The 17069-nt window shown below is 40.6% G+C and overlaps 1 protein-coding gene across 1 annotated transcript in view; it reads right to left on the reverse strand.

Moving 5' to 3' along the window:
* LOC139552073 (microtubule-associated protein 1B-like) overlaps nt 1-14383 on the reverse strand; it is a 52119-nt gene extending 37736 nt beyond the window's left edge. Inside the window, exons 1-2 of the mRNA XM_071363470.1 lie at nt 13996-14383; nt 7260-7361 (exon numbers count right to left, since the gene is read on the reverse strand). Of these exons, the coding sequence (XP_071219571.1) occupies nt 7260-7361; nt 13996-14179 (286 nt within the window). The 5' untranslated portion in view covers nt 14180-14383. The remainder of the gene's footprint in view (nt 1-7259; nt 7362-13995) is intronic.
* Between the last annotated feature and the right edge of the window lie 2686 nt (nt 14384-17069).

Here is a 17069-nt window from a genome sequence, read left to right on the forward strand (position 1 = left end):
ATGCTACTTTTTATACTTTTTTAACATGCACAGAAATAAACCACATCCATGTTCTCCTTTTGGTAGGTATTTTCATTATTAAACATGCAATGAACTACACGGAGGGAAAAGTACACTGTGCATTCAGCACCACGGACAGAACCCTTGTTAACGAGTATGCACAACAACACAAGAAAGAGAGAGAGTGCTCAACATTACATTTAAACTACTCAATCAGTGTGAGGAGTGAAGTCTCTGGTGGCATTGACTAGAGCAGTGAAGTCAGGTATAGTTTCTGACGTGGCTATGCGCAGGATTGGTGAGAGTCAGTAAGAGATGATCTGTGCCTTGACTTGTTATATTTCATCACTGAAAATGTATGTTCACATACATAGGTTGACCCAAACAGTACAAACATCTTCTGAGCATGACTCCTAATCTTTGGAAAGTTTTGTTCATCGAGAGATGCATAGAACCTCGTCAGTGACATTGTTTTGAATAGTTCTCCAATCACTGCATCAGACTGAAGATCGATAAGCTCAAGTTGCAGGTCAGTGGGAGCGTTATCCACATTGAAGGTGAAAGGAGAGGAAACCAACAGCATGTAATTTTCCAACACTTTGAAATCCTCAAAACGACGAGAAAAACTCACTGTTCAAAGCAGGCAGCAGCGATGTATACTTCTCCAGTTGGTCATCTGATAGGGAACAGACTAGTAGAGTCGGAAGGTGGGGGAGATTGTTGGCTTCTACTTGGTGGGTCAGGAGGAGTAATTTTCCTTGAAGGCTTTGACAAGGCTGTGCAAAAAGGCCCTTCCCTTGTAGTTTGGAATTCAGTTTATTCATGAGGGACATGATTTCCATGGTGAAGGCAGAAACAGCCAACCATTATTTATCTTGCAGTTGAGGGAAATCCACATATTTTCCTTTCATTTGCAAAAACTCAGCAATCTCCGACTTCAGGTCCAACAAGCACCTTCCACGAACTCAGCCATCTCACGTTTGTGTGGTAGGGGAGATCTGCATGACCCGACTCTGTCTCTTCTAACAGTGAGACAAACTGCCTGTGGTTTAAAGATTTTGCTCTTATGAAGTTTACCACTTTAGTGACTGTATCCACAACATGGCTCATTTTCAGAACACATTTACAGAGCACCTCCTGATGAATAATGCAATGCATGAAAATCATTTTCTGATCTGGGTTCAGCTCAGCTACTTGATCTTGTATCCTTTTCAAAAGGCCAATGTTTTTTCCTGCCAAGTTTGGGCACCCATCAGTGGTCACACAAGATAACTTTTCACAACTCCGTCCCAGCATTGCCACACAGTTACTAACCTCCTCCAACAAACATTTCCCTGTGGTTGTGCTCCTCATTGACTGCACTGAAGCAAGCTCCTCTGTAGTTTCAAAGTCTGGGGTTATGCCTCGTAAGAATACAAATCATTTACCTTGTCTTTCAACTGCTGTTCCATATTCTCTGCAATGTCCTCAACATGCCGTTTCACTGTTCGTCTTAACAGGGAAACATTTTCAAACAGCTCTCTTGTCGGGGCAAAGCATTGCTGCAGAGTCAATTAAACATTATTTAATGAATTCGCCCTCAGCAAATGGCTTGCTATGTCTTGCAATTTTGTGGGACAGTACATACAGTTGAAGTCGGAAGTTTAAATACACCTTAGCCAAATACATTTAAACTCAGTTGTTCACAATTCCTGACATTTAATCCTAGTAAATATTCCCTGTCTTAGGTCAGTTAGGATCACCACTTTATTTTAAGAATGTGAAATGTCAGAATAATAGCGGAGAGAATGATTTATTTCAGCTTTTATTTCTTTCATCACATTCCCAGTGGGTCAGACGTTTACATACACTCAATTATTATTTGGTAGCATTGCTTTAAATTGTTTAACTTGGGTCAAACGTTTTGGGTAGCCTTCCACAAGCTTCCCACAATAAGTTGGGTGAATTTTGGCCCATTCCTCCTGACAGTGCTGGTGTAACTGAGTCAGGTTTGTAGGCCTTGTTGCTCGCAAATGCTTTTTCAGTTCTGCCCACACATTTTCTATGGGATTGAGTTCAGGGCTTTGTGTTGGCCACTCCAATACCTTGACTTTGTTGTCCTTAAGCCATTTTGCCACAACTTTGGAAGTATGCTTGGGGTCATTGTTCATTTGGAAGACCCATTTGCGACCAAGCTTTAACTTCCTGACGGATGTCTTGAGATGTTGCTTAAATATATCCACATAATTTTCCTACCTCATGATGACATTTTTTTGTGAAGTGCACCAGCCCCTCCTGCAGCAAAGTAACCCCACAACATGATGCTGCCACCCCCGTGCATCACGGTTGGGATGGTGTTCTTCGGCTTGCAAGCCTCCCCCTTTTTCCTCTTAATAACATAACGATGGTCATTATGGCCAAACTGTTCTATTTTTGTTTCGTCAGACCAGAGGACATTTCTCCAAAAAGTACAATCTTGTCCCCATGTGCAGTTGCAAACCGTAGTGGCTTTTTTATGACGGTTTTGGAGCAGTGGCTTCTTCATTCCTGAGTGGCCTTTCAGGTTATGTCGATATAGGACTCATTTTACTGTGGATATAGATACTTTTGTACATGTTTCCTCCAGCATCTTCACAAGGTCCTTTGCTGTTGTTCTGGGATTAATTTGCACTTTTCGCACCAAAGTACATTAATCTCTAGGAGACAGAATGCGTCTCCTTCCTGAGCGGTATGACGGCTGGGTGGTGTTTATACTTGCGTACTATTGTTTGTACGGATGAATGTGGTACCTTTAGGCGTTTGGAAATTGCTCCCAAGGATGAACCAGACTTTTGGGGGGCTACAGTTTTCTTTCTGAGGTCTTGGCTGATTTATTTTGATTTTCCCATGTTGTCAAGCAAAGAGGCACTGACTTTGAAGGTAGGCCTTGAAATACATCAACAGGTACACCTCCAATTGACTCAAATGATGTCAATTAGCCTGTCAGAAGCATCTAAAGCCATGACATAATTTTCTTGAATTTTCCAAGCTGTTTAAAGGCACAGTCAACTTAGTGTATGTAAACTTCTGACCCACTGGAATTGTGATACAGTGAATTATAAGGGAAATAATCTGTCTGTAAACAATTGTTGGAAAAATTACTTGTGTCATGCACAAAGTAGATGTCCTAACCTACTTGCCAAAACTATAGTTTGTTAACTTCTTTGGGACAGGGGGGCAGTATTGAGTAGCTTGGATAAAAAGGTGCCCAGAGTAAACTGCCTGCTACTCAGTCCTAAAAGCTAGAATATGCATATAATTAGTAGATTTGGATAGAAAACACTCTGAAGTTTCTAAAACTGTTTGAATGATGTCTGTGAGTATAACAGAACTGGCAGGCAAAAACCTGAGAAAAAATCCAACCAGGAAGTGGGAAATCTGAGGTTTGTAGGTTTTCAACTCTTTGCCTATCCAATATACAGTGGTAATGGGGTCATATTGCACTTCCTAAGGCTTCCACTAGCTGTCAACAGTCTTTAGAACCTTGTTTGATGCTTCTACTGTGAAGGAGGGGGGAATGAGAGGGGAATGAGTCAGTGGTCTGGCAGAGTGCCACGAGCTGGTCACACGCATTCACGTGAGAGGTAGCTTGCCTTCCATTGCATTTCTACAGACAAAGGAATTCTCCGGTTGGAACATTATTGAAGATTTATGTTAAAAACATCCTAAAGATTGATTCTATACTTAGTTTGACATGTTTCTACGAACTGTAATATGACTTTTCGCCTGGACCTGCCCGCGCGTCGTCAGTTTGATTGTGTAGTAAACGCGCAAACAAAAAGGAGGTATTTAGACATAAATGATGGACTTTATGGAACAAATCAAACATTTATTGTGGAACTGGGATTCCTGGGAGTGCATTCTGATGAAGATCATCAAAGGTAAGTGAATATTTATAATGCTATTTCTGACTCCACAACATGGCGGATATCTGTTTGGCTTGTTTGGGCTCTGAGCGCTGCACTCAGATTATTGCGTGGTGTGCTTTTTCGGTAAATCTTTTTCGAAATCTGACACAGCGGTTGCATTAAGGAGAAGTTTATCTAAAGTTCCATGCATAACACTTGTATTTTGATCAACATTTATGATGAGTATTTCTGTAAATTGATGTGGCTCTCTGCAAAATCACAGGATGTTTTGGAAGCAAAACATTACTGAACCTAACGCACCAGTGTAAACTGAGATTTTTGGATATAAATATGAACTTTATCGAACAAAACATACATGTATCGTGTAACATGAAGTCCTATGAGTGTCATCTGATGAAGATCATCAAAGGTTAGTGATTCATTTTATTTATATTTCTGCTTTTTGTGACTCCTCTCTTTGGCTGGAAAAATGGCTGTGCTTTTCTGTGACTATGTACTGACCTAACATAATCGTTTAGTGTGCTTTCGTCGTAAAGCCTTTTTGAAATCTGACACATTGGCTGGATTCACAACAAGTGTAGCTTTAATTTGGTGTATTGAATGTGGGATTTCATGAAAGTTTAATTTTAATAGTAATTTATTTGAATTTGGCGCTCTGCATTTTCACTGGATGTTGGCCATGCGGGACGCTAGCGTCTCATATATCCCAGAGAGGTTAACAAGAAATGTGTGGAGTGGGTGAAAAACGAGTTTTAATGACCTACCTAAACTTCCGACTTCAACTGTAGCTAGCACTCGCAATTCCGTTGTTTGATGAATGCAGTTTTGTGAAAAGTCCTTGCTGCTTTTGCAACTGAGAAAGCACTTGCCATCTGCTCAGAAGACATATTCCTATATTTCTCTGCATGCCTCATCTGGAAGTGTCGGGACAAATTGTAGTCTTTCAAGACAGCAATGTTCTCTTTGCACTCTTAGCACACAGCTTTCCCTGATACCTCAATAAGGAAATATTTCGATGTCCACTCTTGCAGGAACACCCTATGTTTAATGTTTCCTTTTCTTTTAAAAACTAATTTTTGCGCAATTTATAGCTAGCTACTGTTTGTAACTGTGACGTGTGTTAGCCTGTCAGTCACTGTCTGTCCACGTGCAGTTATTTATACGTTCCTTCAAAATAAATGTCCCACAAGCCGTGGGAGTTTAATCATTACAGAAAGGCAAATATTCAATGGGCTTTTAATTTGAGTAACAAATACATTCCTCAAAACTTTAGTAAACCAAATACTTTATGTGATATGAGCATGATTCCACAGGCCATATTGAATCAAGTTGCAGTCCACATATAGCCCCCAGGTCAACCTTTGCCCAGGTTTTACTTAGGCACTTGCTTGGTGATGGCTAAAGTACAAAAATGCATCGAATACAACAATGCTGTCTCTGTCGCTAACAAATACAGTCATGGGTGGTAACTACAATTCACTGGAAAGGCACTCTGGGAAATATGCAAATAAGGTAGAATACATTCTCAAGTTGAATTGTATGTTCACTCAACCTAAAATTCAAAGTTGAGTGAACATACAATTTAACTTGAACACGTATGTTGGGTCAGCTATATGCCCAAATGTTGAGCCAACTCACAATTGTATTGTACGTTGAATCAACATGTTTATTTTTTCTTATTATTATTATTTTTACAGTGCATCCCTCTCATCCCTCCTTTTATTGTGAGACCCAGGCTACTGAGGAGTTCATCTATCGCTCATTCCCCCGACTCCCTCCTTCTATCCCTCCCTTCATTGTGAGTCCCAGACCCAGGCCACTGGGGGGGTTCATCGAGCTAATTACCCACGGGTCTCCTGTGCATCTGCACCCGGGCCGCGTTGCTAGGCAACAACACACACACACAGAGGAAGAGAGGGCGAGGCCGGAGGAGAGAAAGCGAGGGAGACGCTATCTGGAGGAGCGAGAGGGATAACAGGAGGAATAAAGAGGAGGACAGTGCACCTCACTTAAAGGCTGTTATGCTCAGTGAGGTGAACGTAAAATGGCTACTGACCCCTGCTGTGTCACTGTTTAGCGGTCGACATTAGAAGTGTCAAAGTGTATTTTGGCTAGACAGACAGCTAGAATCCTCACAGCTAGAATCCAGTTACGACCACCATGGTAATAAATGGCTTTGGTTTTCATCTATATTTGGCATCTATTTCGGTTTGTTTGCGAGGATTTCATATTATTTGAATGTAGCATGCCTCAGTGTATTCCACTGCATCCGCCAAGGATATCCCAACATCACACAATCATTGACAAGAACAATCAAAACAAATTGAATATGCAAACCTCTAGGTATGTAAATATACAAACTGCTGCTGATTCACCAGCTGTCAGTTGACAATGACACAACCCAAGGTCAGAGAGGTGAGATCATAAAGGCAAACACCACACACAAACAAACACACTTGTGTTTTCTATCCTCATGGTGACTTAAAATTGATTTCCATTCAAAACCCTATTTTCCCTAACCTTAACCTGTGACCCATAACCCTAACTCCTAAACCTAACCCCTCACCCTAACCATAATTGTAACACTAATTGTAACCCTAAACCTAACCCCTAAGCTTAAAATAACCTTTGTACTCGTGGAGATGTGGGAAATGTTCTCTTCCAAGGACAGTAAAAATATGAATCTATGTATACTGTCTAGGTGCAGATCAAACTTACACCTGGTAGGTGTGTGCTTGTAATTAACACAAACCACGACACCTGCCATCTATTCTCTTCTGGCTGGAACCATCAGCCCAATGGGCAGCCTAGCTGATCATGACCTGTATGGGTTATACTTTACAATACAGAGACAATATTCCATAGTAATAAAAGCTGTATATTCCAATGTAATAACATGGATATTAGGTAGATTATCCGTATGGAATAAGGCCTATAAAATGGGACACCTTGTGAAGCCAAAAGGTCGGCTGCACGTCTGTTCCCGGTCAAGGTCACCCTGTCCACTGCCATGCCACATGTCCTGCTAGCTATTAGTCCATCAGGACCACTCCTTTATTGCCCACACTATAGGGAGACAGCCAAGCTCACTGCTGACACTACAGATCCAGGGATACATAATACAATCACAGACAGCACAGAGATCACACACTAAACACTGCTGGGGGTTACTGCACCTAGAACCTAACGAAGGTACAGAGACAGAGTTAGAAGGAGAGAGAGACCAAGAGAGAGAGAGAGAGCGAGAGGTATCCTCTGAAAATGTAAAGAAGTGAAGTATAGGGTGAATATTCAACATTAAACACGCATAGACTGTAAAGTTGCCAATAGTGCATTGTCACATCTTCACGTTTGTTTTGTGCTTGACCTTACCTCGTACATCTGCAGAGAAACGGGCTGAATGTCTGGAGACAAAGAGCTTGAGTTCCTGGTCTAGGTTACAGTCGATGAGGTTGGTGTCCCATGAGCGAATCCCTGCACAGAAAACAAAACAAAAAGATTGAGGAACAGAAAAACATCAGTGCAAAAACCCACTTCTTCTATCACTAGGCAAGTCAGGCAGAAGCTGGCACACTATGAATATTCCCCATACATGTTGCATCAAGGGCCTTCCCAGCTAGCACATAACATTGTGAGAACCATATGTTTCTTAGAGCTTGGTGAGAGCGTGGTTGTCCTATGGTTAATTTGCATACAACCTTCCCGTAACGTTCTGGGAATGCTGCAGGATACCCAGCTAGCACATGATGTTCTGAGAACCATATGTTTCTTAAGTGGGAATTTCAGTACTTCAGCATAACGTTTCCTACAGGTTTCCTCATGGTTCTATTTAAAGTCATGTTCTCAGAATGTTCAGAGAATGTTAAGAAACAATGTCCTTCTGTGGGAATTTCAGTACTTTAGCATAACCTTTTCTGCAGGTTTCCTCGTGGTTTTATTTAAAGTCATGTTCTTAGAACATTAAGATAACGTTCCACAAAAAACACAAGAAAACATTAGTAATGTTCAAAGAACATTCTAAAAATGTTATTTGAAAACATTTACATTCAGTTCTCAGCATCAACAGAACTCTGTCTATCCTCTATCTTGTTACGTGTGCAGAGGTGTGTTGGCTGTGCGCACTAATTGGCCCATCGTGATCTTAATGAGCACTTGTTTCCTTTGAGATAGGGTCTGTTTGAATAGACTAAAATGAACAGCTATGTATGAGTTAAAACAACATGTCATGCTAGCTCCATCAGTGGACTAATTCCATTGATAGAGAACAGGAGATCATAGATTTGAATCTCACTGACGCCGTGCTACAATAAAAAAAGAAATGTGTTTGCATGATTAGTGCCTAAGGATATGAATTTCCATGTGTCCTATCTGTGCCTGGAGTTCAAAACAGTTAACCTAAGCTAGCAGGGTTATTGAAAGACTCATTGAAACATGTTCTCAGAACATTATTGAATTACCTTCAAATAACTTCTCATTTCTGTTCTCAGAAGGAAAATAAAACCCCACAGGAAAGTAAAACGTTCTCAGAACCTCCCTTGCTTTGGTCTGCAGCTGTGATTATTTGGGATTTGAACATCTTTTGATGCAGGTGTAGCTGTATATTGGTATAGGCATAATGATGTTTGAGGCAGGATATACAGTGCCTTCGGAAAGTATTCAGAACCCATTACTTTTTCCACATTTTGTTATGTTGCAGCCTTATTCTAAAATAGATTTGTTTTTCCAGCAATCTACACACAATACCCCATAATGACAAAGCAAAAAACGTTTTTTTTTCTTCTGTTTGCAAATTTATTAAAAATAAAAAAACATAATTACCCTGTTTATTTGCAACGTAAAATTAACATTCCCAGAACAGGCTAAATATTCCCTTCTGTTCTCAGAACGTTGAAAAAACATTAAGTTTTACCGGTCAGGAAACTTATGGCTTCATTCCCAGAACCAATAGGAAACCAAAAATGTACATTCCCACAACTTCCAAGGAACCAACTGTGTTAGCTGGGTTGGCAACAGGTCCAGAATTGTTCAATTTATAAGTCCCAAAGTTGTCACCAGCATCTATTAAACATTGGTCTCACTCTTCCAGTTCATTGGGCCTGTCCTGGAATTAAAATATACCATTTGGCATGAGAGAGGAAATCTATAAATGGAAATATCTATAAAGTGTTTTAACTTCAGTTTGCCAGGTGCTGTGGGTGGTGCTGCTGGCCAAGGCTGAGTCATGATAACCAGGGGTATGTTGTTGTTAATCAGCTCTCCTTGGCACTGCTGCTTATATATATATATATAGTTTGGACACACTTACTCATTGGTTTTTCTTTATTTTTTACTATTTTCTACATTGTAGAGTAATAGTGAAGACAGCAAAACTATGAAATAACACATTGTGTAGTGTGTTGAACAAATCAAAATATATTTTATACTTGATATTCTTCAAAGTAGCCACCCTTTGCCTTAATGACAGCTTTGCACACGCTTGGCATTCTCTCAACCAGCTTCATGAGGTAGTCACATGGAATGCATTTCAATTAACAGGTGTGCCTGGTTAAAAGTTCATATGTGGAATTACTTTCCTTCTTAATAATACATTTGAGCCAATCAGTTGTGTTGTGACAAGGTAGGGGTGGTATACAGAAGATAGCCCTATTTGGTAAAAGACCAAGTCCATATTATGTCAAGAACTGCTCAAATAAGCAAAGTGAAACGACAGTCACTCATTCCTTTAAGACATGACGGTCAGTCAATCCGGAACATTTCAAGAACTTTGAAAGTTTCTTCAAATGCAATCGCAAAAACCATCAAGCGTGATGATGAAACTGTCTCTCATGAAGACCGTCACAGGAAAGGAAGACCCAGAGTTACCTCTGTTGCAGAGGATAAGTGCATTAGAGTTAACTACACCTCAGATTGCAGCACAAATACAGTTGAAGTCGGAAGTTTACATACTCCTTAGCCAAATACATTTAAACTCAGTTTATCACAATTCCTGACATTTTATCCTAGTAAAAACTCCCTGTCAGTTATGATCACCACTTTATTTTAAGAATGTGGAATGTAAGAATAATAGTAGAGAGAATGATTTATTTCAGATATTATTTCTTTCATCACATTCCCAGTGAGTCAGAAGTTTACATACACTCAATTAGTATTTGGTAGCATTGCCTTTAAATTGTTTAACTTGGGTCAAACGTTTTGGGTAGCCTTCCACAAGCTTCCCACAATAAGTTGGGTGAATTTTGGCCCATTCCTCATGACAGAGCTGGAGTAACCGAGTCAGGTTTGTAGGCCTCCTTGCTCGCACATGCTTTTTCAGTTCTGCCTACAAATTTTCTATAGGATTGAGGTCAGGGCTTTGTGATGGCCACTCCAATACCTTGACTTTGTTGTCCTTAAGCCATTTTGTCACAACTTTGGAAGAATGCTTGGGGTCATTGTCCATTTGTAAGACCCATTTGCGACCAAGCTTTAATTTGATGACTGACGTCTTGAGATGTTGCTTCAATATATCCACGTCATTTTCCCTCCACATGATGCCATGTATTTTATGAAGTGCACCAGTCCCTCCTGCAGCAAAGCACCCCCACAACATGATGCTGCCACTCCCGTGCTTCACGGTTGGGATGGTGTTCTTCGGCTTGCAAGCCTCCCCCTTTTTCCTCCAAACATAATGATGGTCAATATGGCCAAACAGTTATATTTTTGTTTCATCAGACCAGAGGACATTTCTCCAAAAAATACAATCGTTGTCCCCATGTGCAGTTGCAAACCGTAGTCTGTTTTTTTAATGGCGGTTTTGGAGCAGTGGCTTCTTCCTAGCTGGGCGGCCTTTCATGTTATGTCGATATAGGACTCGTTTTACTGTGGATATAGATACTTTTCTACCCATTTCCTCCAGCATCTTCACAAGGTCCTTTGCTGTTGTTCTGGGATTGATTTGCACTTTTCGCACCAAAGTACGTTCATCTCTAGGTGACAGAACGCGTCTCCTTCCTGAGTAGTATGACGGCTGCGTGTCCCCATGGTGTTTATACTTGCGTACTATTGTTTGTACAGATGAACGTGGTACCTTCAGGCATTTGGAAATTGCTCCCAAGGATGAGCCAGACTTGTGGAGGTCTACAATTTTTGGGCTGATTTCTTTTGATTTCCCATGATGTCAAGCAAAGAGGCACTGAATTTGAAGGTAGGCCTTGAAATACATCCACAGGTACACCTCCAATTGACTCAAATTATGTATATTAGCCTATCAGAAGCTTCTAAAGCCATGACATCATTTTCTGGAATTTTCCAAGCTGTTTAAAGGCACAGTCAACTTAGTGTATGTAAACTTCTGACCCACTGGAATTGTGATACAGCGAATTATAAGTAAAATAATCTGTCTGTAAACAATTGTTGGAAAAATTACTTGTGTCATGCACAAAGTAGATGTCCTAGCAAATTTGCCAAAACTATAGTTCGTTAACAAGACATTTGTGGAGTGGTTGAAAAACTAGTTTTAATAACTCCAACCTAAGTGTATGTAAACTTCCGACTTCAACTGTAAATACTTCATAGAGTTCAACTAACAGATACATCTCAACATCAACTGTTCCGAGGAGACTGTGTGAATCAGGCCTTCATTGCTGAATTCCTGCAACAAAAAAACACTACTAAAGGACACCAATGAGAATAAGAGACTTGCTTGGACCAAGAAACACGAGTAATGGACATTAGACCAGTGGAAATCTATCCTTTGGTCTGACGAGTCCAAATTTAAGACTTTTTGGTTCCAACCGCTGTGTCTTTGTGAGACGCAGAGTAGGTGAATGGATGATCTCCGCATGTGTGGTTCCCACTGTGAAGCATTGAGGAGGAGGTGTTATGGTGCTTTGCTAGTGACACTGTCTGTGATTTATTTAGAATTCAAGGCACACTTAACCAGCATGGCTACCACAGCATTCTGCAGTGATACGCCATCCCATCTGGTTTGTGTTTAGTGGGACTATCATTTGTTTTTCACCAGGACAATGACCCAACACACCTCTAGGCAGTGACAACATTGACCCCAAAGTGCAGATAAGAACTAGTAGGCCTATAGGACAAAATAAGGTGCAACGCATTGACAAGCAGTCTGGACACGGTCAGGGCCTGGGATAACATCATGGAGGTGATGAAGACACAAACAGTAGAAAACCAAAGGGTGAAGCCTGGGCCTGTGCTGATTGATTCATCAGGAGAGAAAATGCCCTCCTAGAAGATGACGAAGTATTACTGGAACTGTGTGCACAGCATGATGCAGCTGTGTCCAATTCCTGATTGATATCTGACATGACCCATTCAAACCAGACATTCAACAACACATGCAACAACCTAAGTAAGTTTTTTTCCGATGAAGTTCCTTTTCACATAATAGGCTACGCAACCAAACACATAATAATAAATAAATAAATATTATAATAGGTTTCAAAACAAATGTCTAGTTTTCCCTTTAAAATCCCTTAGGGAATTAATGTAAAGCATGCATTCTTGGCAAAGGTATATGAACAGATTTGCCATCATAATTAATGAATAAATAACTCTTAAAATATAGGCCCTATCTACTAAGCATAACCAACCATTTTGTGAATATGGCCTAAAATATGAACGTGTCGAATTCCATCATATGTTGTTTTTATAATCCATGCAATTCTGTTAACAGTGTGTTTATACTGTAAACAATAAAATACAGGAGAAAACCATAGCATTAATTTTCATTGGTCACTCTTGTGCAGTAGGCCTCAGCAGGTTTTTCAATGTTCCACAAGTTTACGAAACATGACGCTGTAATCCGCCCACACATTTTTTTCTTCCGACAGTTTCTTCTTGTCATGCCAACCTGTATGACCACCCAGGACCCAACCAATGCTGACAGACGACACAAGCACCGTCATTCCCAAACGCGTTTATGTTTGAATAGTGCTCCCTACGACTTTCCGTAGGGACCGCAGTGCGGAGTGGGCCACGCCTACATGCCGGTGTCGGATGAGAGAGACCATGATACAGGAATGAGAAAGCAAGGATGAGGAATGGAATGGGTCTTGTTGGGGCGGGCACGGTGGATGATTTAAGATGCAGCAGCAATAGGAGTGTTATCACGCATGTACATAAAGCAACATCATGTTCAAAATATGGAACTATTGGAGTGCGCGCACCTGCCAATAAGTAGACTAGCCTACACCCTCCTTTGTTGTTCTGTAGGCAAAATGTGACACAGTGGAACAAAAACTGTCTCAGTAAGTGCGAATGCAAAGTGTAGCAATGCTATATACCACCAAAAATATATACATTTTTTAATGGTTTAGGTGTGGGTAAAGGGCACAATATAGGCTCGGGCCCCTCTATAACAGTAGGCCTATGAATACATTTCCGACAACTAAACAACGGATGCACTAAACCAAAACATGAAAAAATGTATTGACGCAGGTGGTCTATATCCTGGCCCTGATCCGCATCACATCCCCAAGAAAAGCAAAAACATGTCTTATTGACGCACAATAAGAATGCTGAATCATTCCCGAATCCCGACAGCTTTTCCACGTGTGTGACTGATTTAAAGTAACACTGCAGAAGATATTGTGTTATGGAAAGGTAGGCTTTACCTTTCCATAACATAATAGATTCTGTCCTATAGAAATGGTGTATGGGGGAAGGTGAGGGGGAAAGGGTGTTGAGGTGTGGACCGATGCCATCTGTTTGATTTGCGCTAACCACAGATTTGCAGACACCACACTGGGATGGGCCGTGCGCGCAGCATGCAATATCACATCACTAACAACAACACAATCATGTTCACGTTTTTCTGGTTGCCCGAGAGCTTCATTGCCATTAATGCCTATGGAAGTGGATGTATCCAAAATTAGATAGTGTTATGCGTAAAGTAGCCTAAGTTACAAAAACATGGATCCAGACTTGGCGCATGATGTAGGCCTAGGCTAGTTCTTCTCACAATATTCCAAATAAGATAGAGTCTAGTTGTAGCCTATGACAAAGCATTCAGCACATAGTGTTGTTGCTGCCGCTACCATCATAGGCTAGCCTACACCACATCCTCAACATCGTAATAGGATATCGCATTCCTCAATCTTCTTACCTTTTTCTATATCGGCAATGGCACACTTCAAGTGCTCCTCCGTGACCATTTCCCCAATAACCACAAGCAGGTAAAATTTGCTGTCAACAAAACGGTGCGAGAGACTCGCGGACATCGGGGATGCCATAACGTTGCTAGAGCTGCTTAAAGTCTCAATATCTGCGGACTCCACAAGCGTCGCCATCCTCGCATTCACACCAGGCAGCACACACCCTTGTCCGGCTACGGAGTTGAGTGATCGTCACCAGACTTACAGTGCGCCGTGAAAGGAGTGGTCCTGCTTTTATACCTCCAGACATTGTGTCATGATTTGCAACCGGAGGAGGAGAGGGACACGATAAATCGGTGCTCTGGTGCGCTCGCGCTCCCATCCACAGCGAATCAAACTATGGGATCAATATCATGCCAAATGTAAATCACCAATCCACAAATATAAATCACTTTCGATAAATGTAAATCACCAATCCATAAATGTAAATCACTTTCCACAAATGTAAATCGCTATCCACAAACAAACACCCTTTTAGTTATATTTGGAAAACGATATATTGCATTAGATTTTTTTTTACAACCGCATATATACCGTTCATTTCCAAGTGCCTTAAGTCAAATGACCTGTTGTATTTGGCGCATGTGACAAATAACATTTGATTTGATTTGATAATATCCCGGCATTCCCTAGTATTCCCTTAATTACATTCTCCAGCTCCCCTCTTTGTTGCTCATTGTGACTCCCCAGTTTTTGACATGGTAAGATACATCACAAAAATCAGATCTGTGCATATTAATTAGAACAAAGCCTATCTTTGACTGTCTGACAATTATGTTAAAAAAATAAGCTTTTGACATGAAAGGAGTATTCAAAAGAAAAGGACATGAAAGCCAGACAGCTACACTCTTAGAAAAAACGGTGCTAAGTATAACCATACAGGGTTCTTCGGTTTGTCCTCATAGGGGAACCTTTTATGGTGCTGGGTAGAACCCTTTACAGAGGGTGCATTCTAGACCACTCTATCTAGGGTTCTTAGAGAATCCCCTGTATATGGTTTTACCTAGAACCCACTATGAAGGGTTCTGCCTAAAACCCTCTATGAGGGGTTCTACCAAGAAACATTTGATCATCTAAAGGTTCTTCATAGAACCGTCTATGAAGGTGTGGTACCGAGAACCCTTTTATCTTTGGAGGGTTCTTCCTAGAACCCTCAATGAACAATTTCACCAGCCTTATTAGTCTTCATAATTGTATTATTTATGACAATACATTACACACGTCATAAGGCCTTTCTTTGAGGACCTAGTTCTAACCTAACACAGCGGTGTTAGGAATCTCCTGATTTAAAAGCCACATCAGGCCAGCAAACCACATTATATTGTCTGGCAAAGTGATGTGTAAGTCCTATTGAAATACAACCAGAATTAGGATGTCCAACAAGTAGCATTGTTAATCACCACACAACCTGCATAAAAAAATGACTGACTGAGTAAGGAAGATTAAATATTGAGACTATCTCAATCATCTAAACTGGAACAACCATCACAGTAACGGGTGCATTAAATCCAACATATTAGATTAGTTTAGAAAACTACGTTATTTATTTTGTGGCACTTACTGGTCCAAATGATTATAGATGACATCGCATATGCCGCAGCACATGCGCAGTGTAGCCTTTTTTGTCTTTTACTGAAACCAATACAAAGCCAAATAGGTGGTTGTTTGACTAAATTAAGCTTCGGACATCATTGATCACACGCTTCTGATAAAGTGATACAAGCATCGGCACATTGCGTCAAAGTAAACTGCGTAGCGATTTCGACGCATGCCTCGGAGCTCCGGTATCAAATGTAACGTCACTAATTCCAATAGGAATTACACATCACTTTGCAAATCAGCATAACGTGACTTGCAGGTAGGGTTGAAACATTTTTATAAATTTCCCAAGCGTCCTAGAAATCCCAGTTGGAAGATTCCCAGAAATCCTTCAACCAGGATGTTTTGAAAGTCTGGGAATTTGGGGAAAATGAACAGAATTCTGCAACCCAACTCACAGTCCTGATGTGGCATGTAAACTATTGGTTTCAGGCCACTCTATTAGGGTAAAGCTAGGCATAAAAATAAGGCCTTATGAGATATGTAATTTATTGTCATAAAGAATTTAATTATAATGATAACATCCATCTAGGAACTCACTCGGTGAAGGCCACATGGCTGAAACTAAACAAATTTGACAACCATGTCTCTGTCACTAACAAATACAGTCATGGGTGGAAACCAGGGGCGCAACTGTGGTTTTAGAAGTGGAGGGACTTAACTTATATGTATATATATATATTCCTTTTATCCAGTCGGATAAACACTCCAAACAGCCTACCCGACCGCTTGGAGGCGTCCGCATGGTCCTAAAGCACACCGTGGCGTCGTTTCGTATCACTTTGCAATGATAAAACAGGGGGGGACAAAAATGCAATTTCAGTAAAAGTTGCGCTCCTGGTGGTAACTACAATTCACTCGAAAAAGACAAGGCACACAGTATATATTGGAGGCGTGGCTTAGTGGGGGCATATATATATATATATATATATTTTTTTTTTTACAGCTGACACCACTCAAATTTGGACCCACTGTGACACTATCAATTTGAGTAATGACTACACAATCACTTTAAATAAATGTACCCAGCTATATTAAGTGCGATTAGATAGGTCTCACTTGGTGAAGGCCACAGAACTGACAACATATGAATTCAACAAGCATGTCTCTGTCACTAACAAATACAGTCATGAGTGGTAACTCTACAATTCAATCGAAAAGGCAAGGCACACTGGGAAATTATTGCATGCGTGGCTTAGTGGGGTCGTTAAATTTACATATACCTTACTCTAAAAAAACATTTGTATTACTCATATTAAGGTATTACTTCAGCTTTATACGTTTCTTAACAGATTTTTTTTTTTGGTAATCGCTTTCATCAAAATGTTTGAGTAGCCAGAATTTACTTGGTTTTACAGTGAATTAAGGAGATGAGAAATCAGTGGGCACGTTGGTCACCGCCTTTCAAAGTGTGTTGCATGATGGG

The sequence above is a fragment of the Salvelinus alpinus genome, chromosome 24 (assembly GCF_045679555.1).
Source record: "Salvelinus alpinus chromosome 24, SLU_Salpinus.1, whole genome shotgun sequence".
Lineage (NCBI taxonomy): Eukaryota > Metazoa > Chordata > Actinopteri > Salmoniformes > Salmonidae > Salvelinus > Salvelinus alpinus.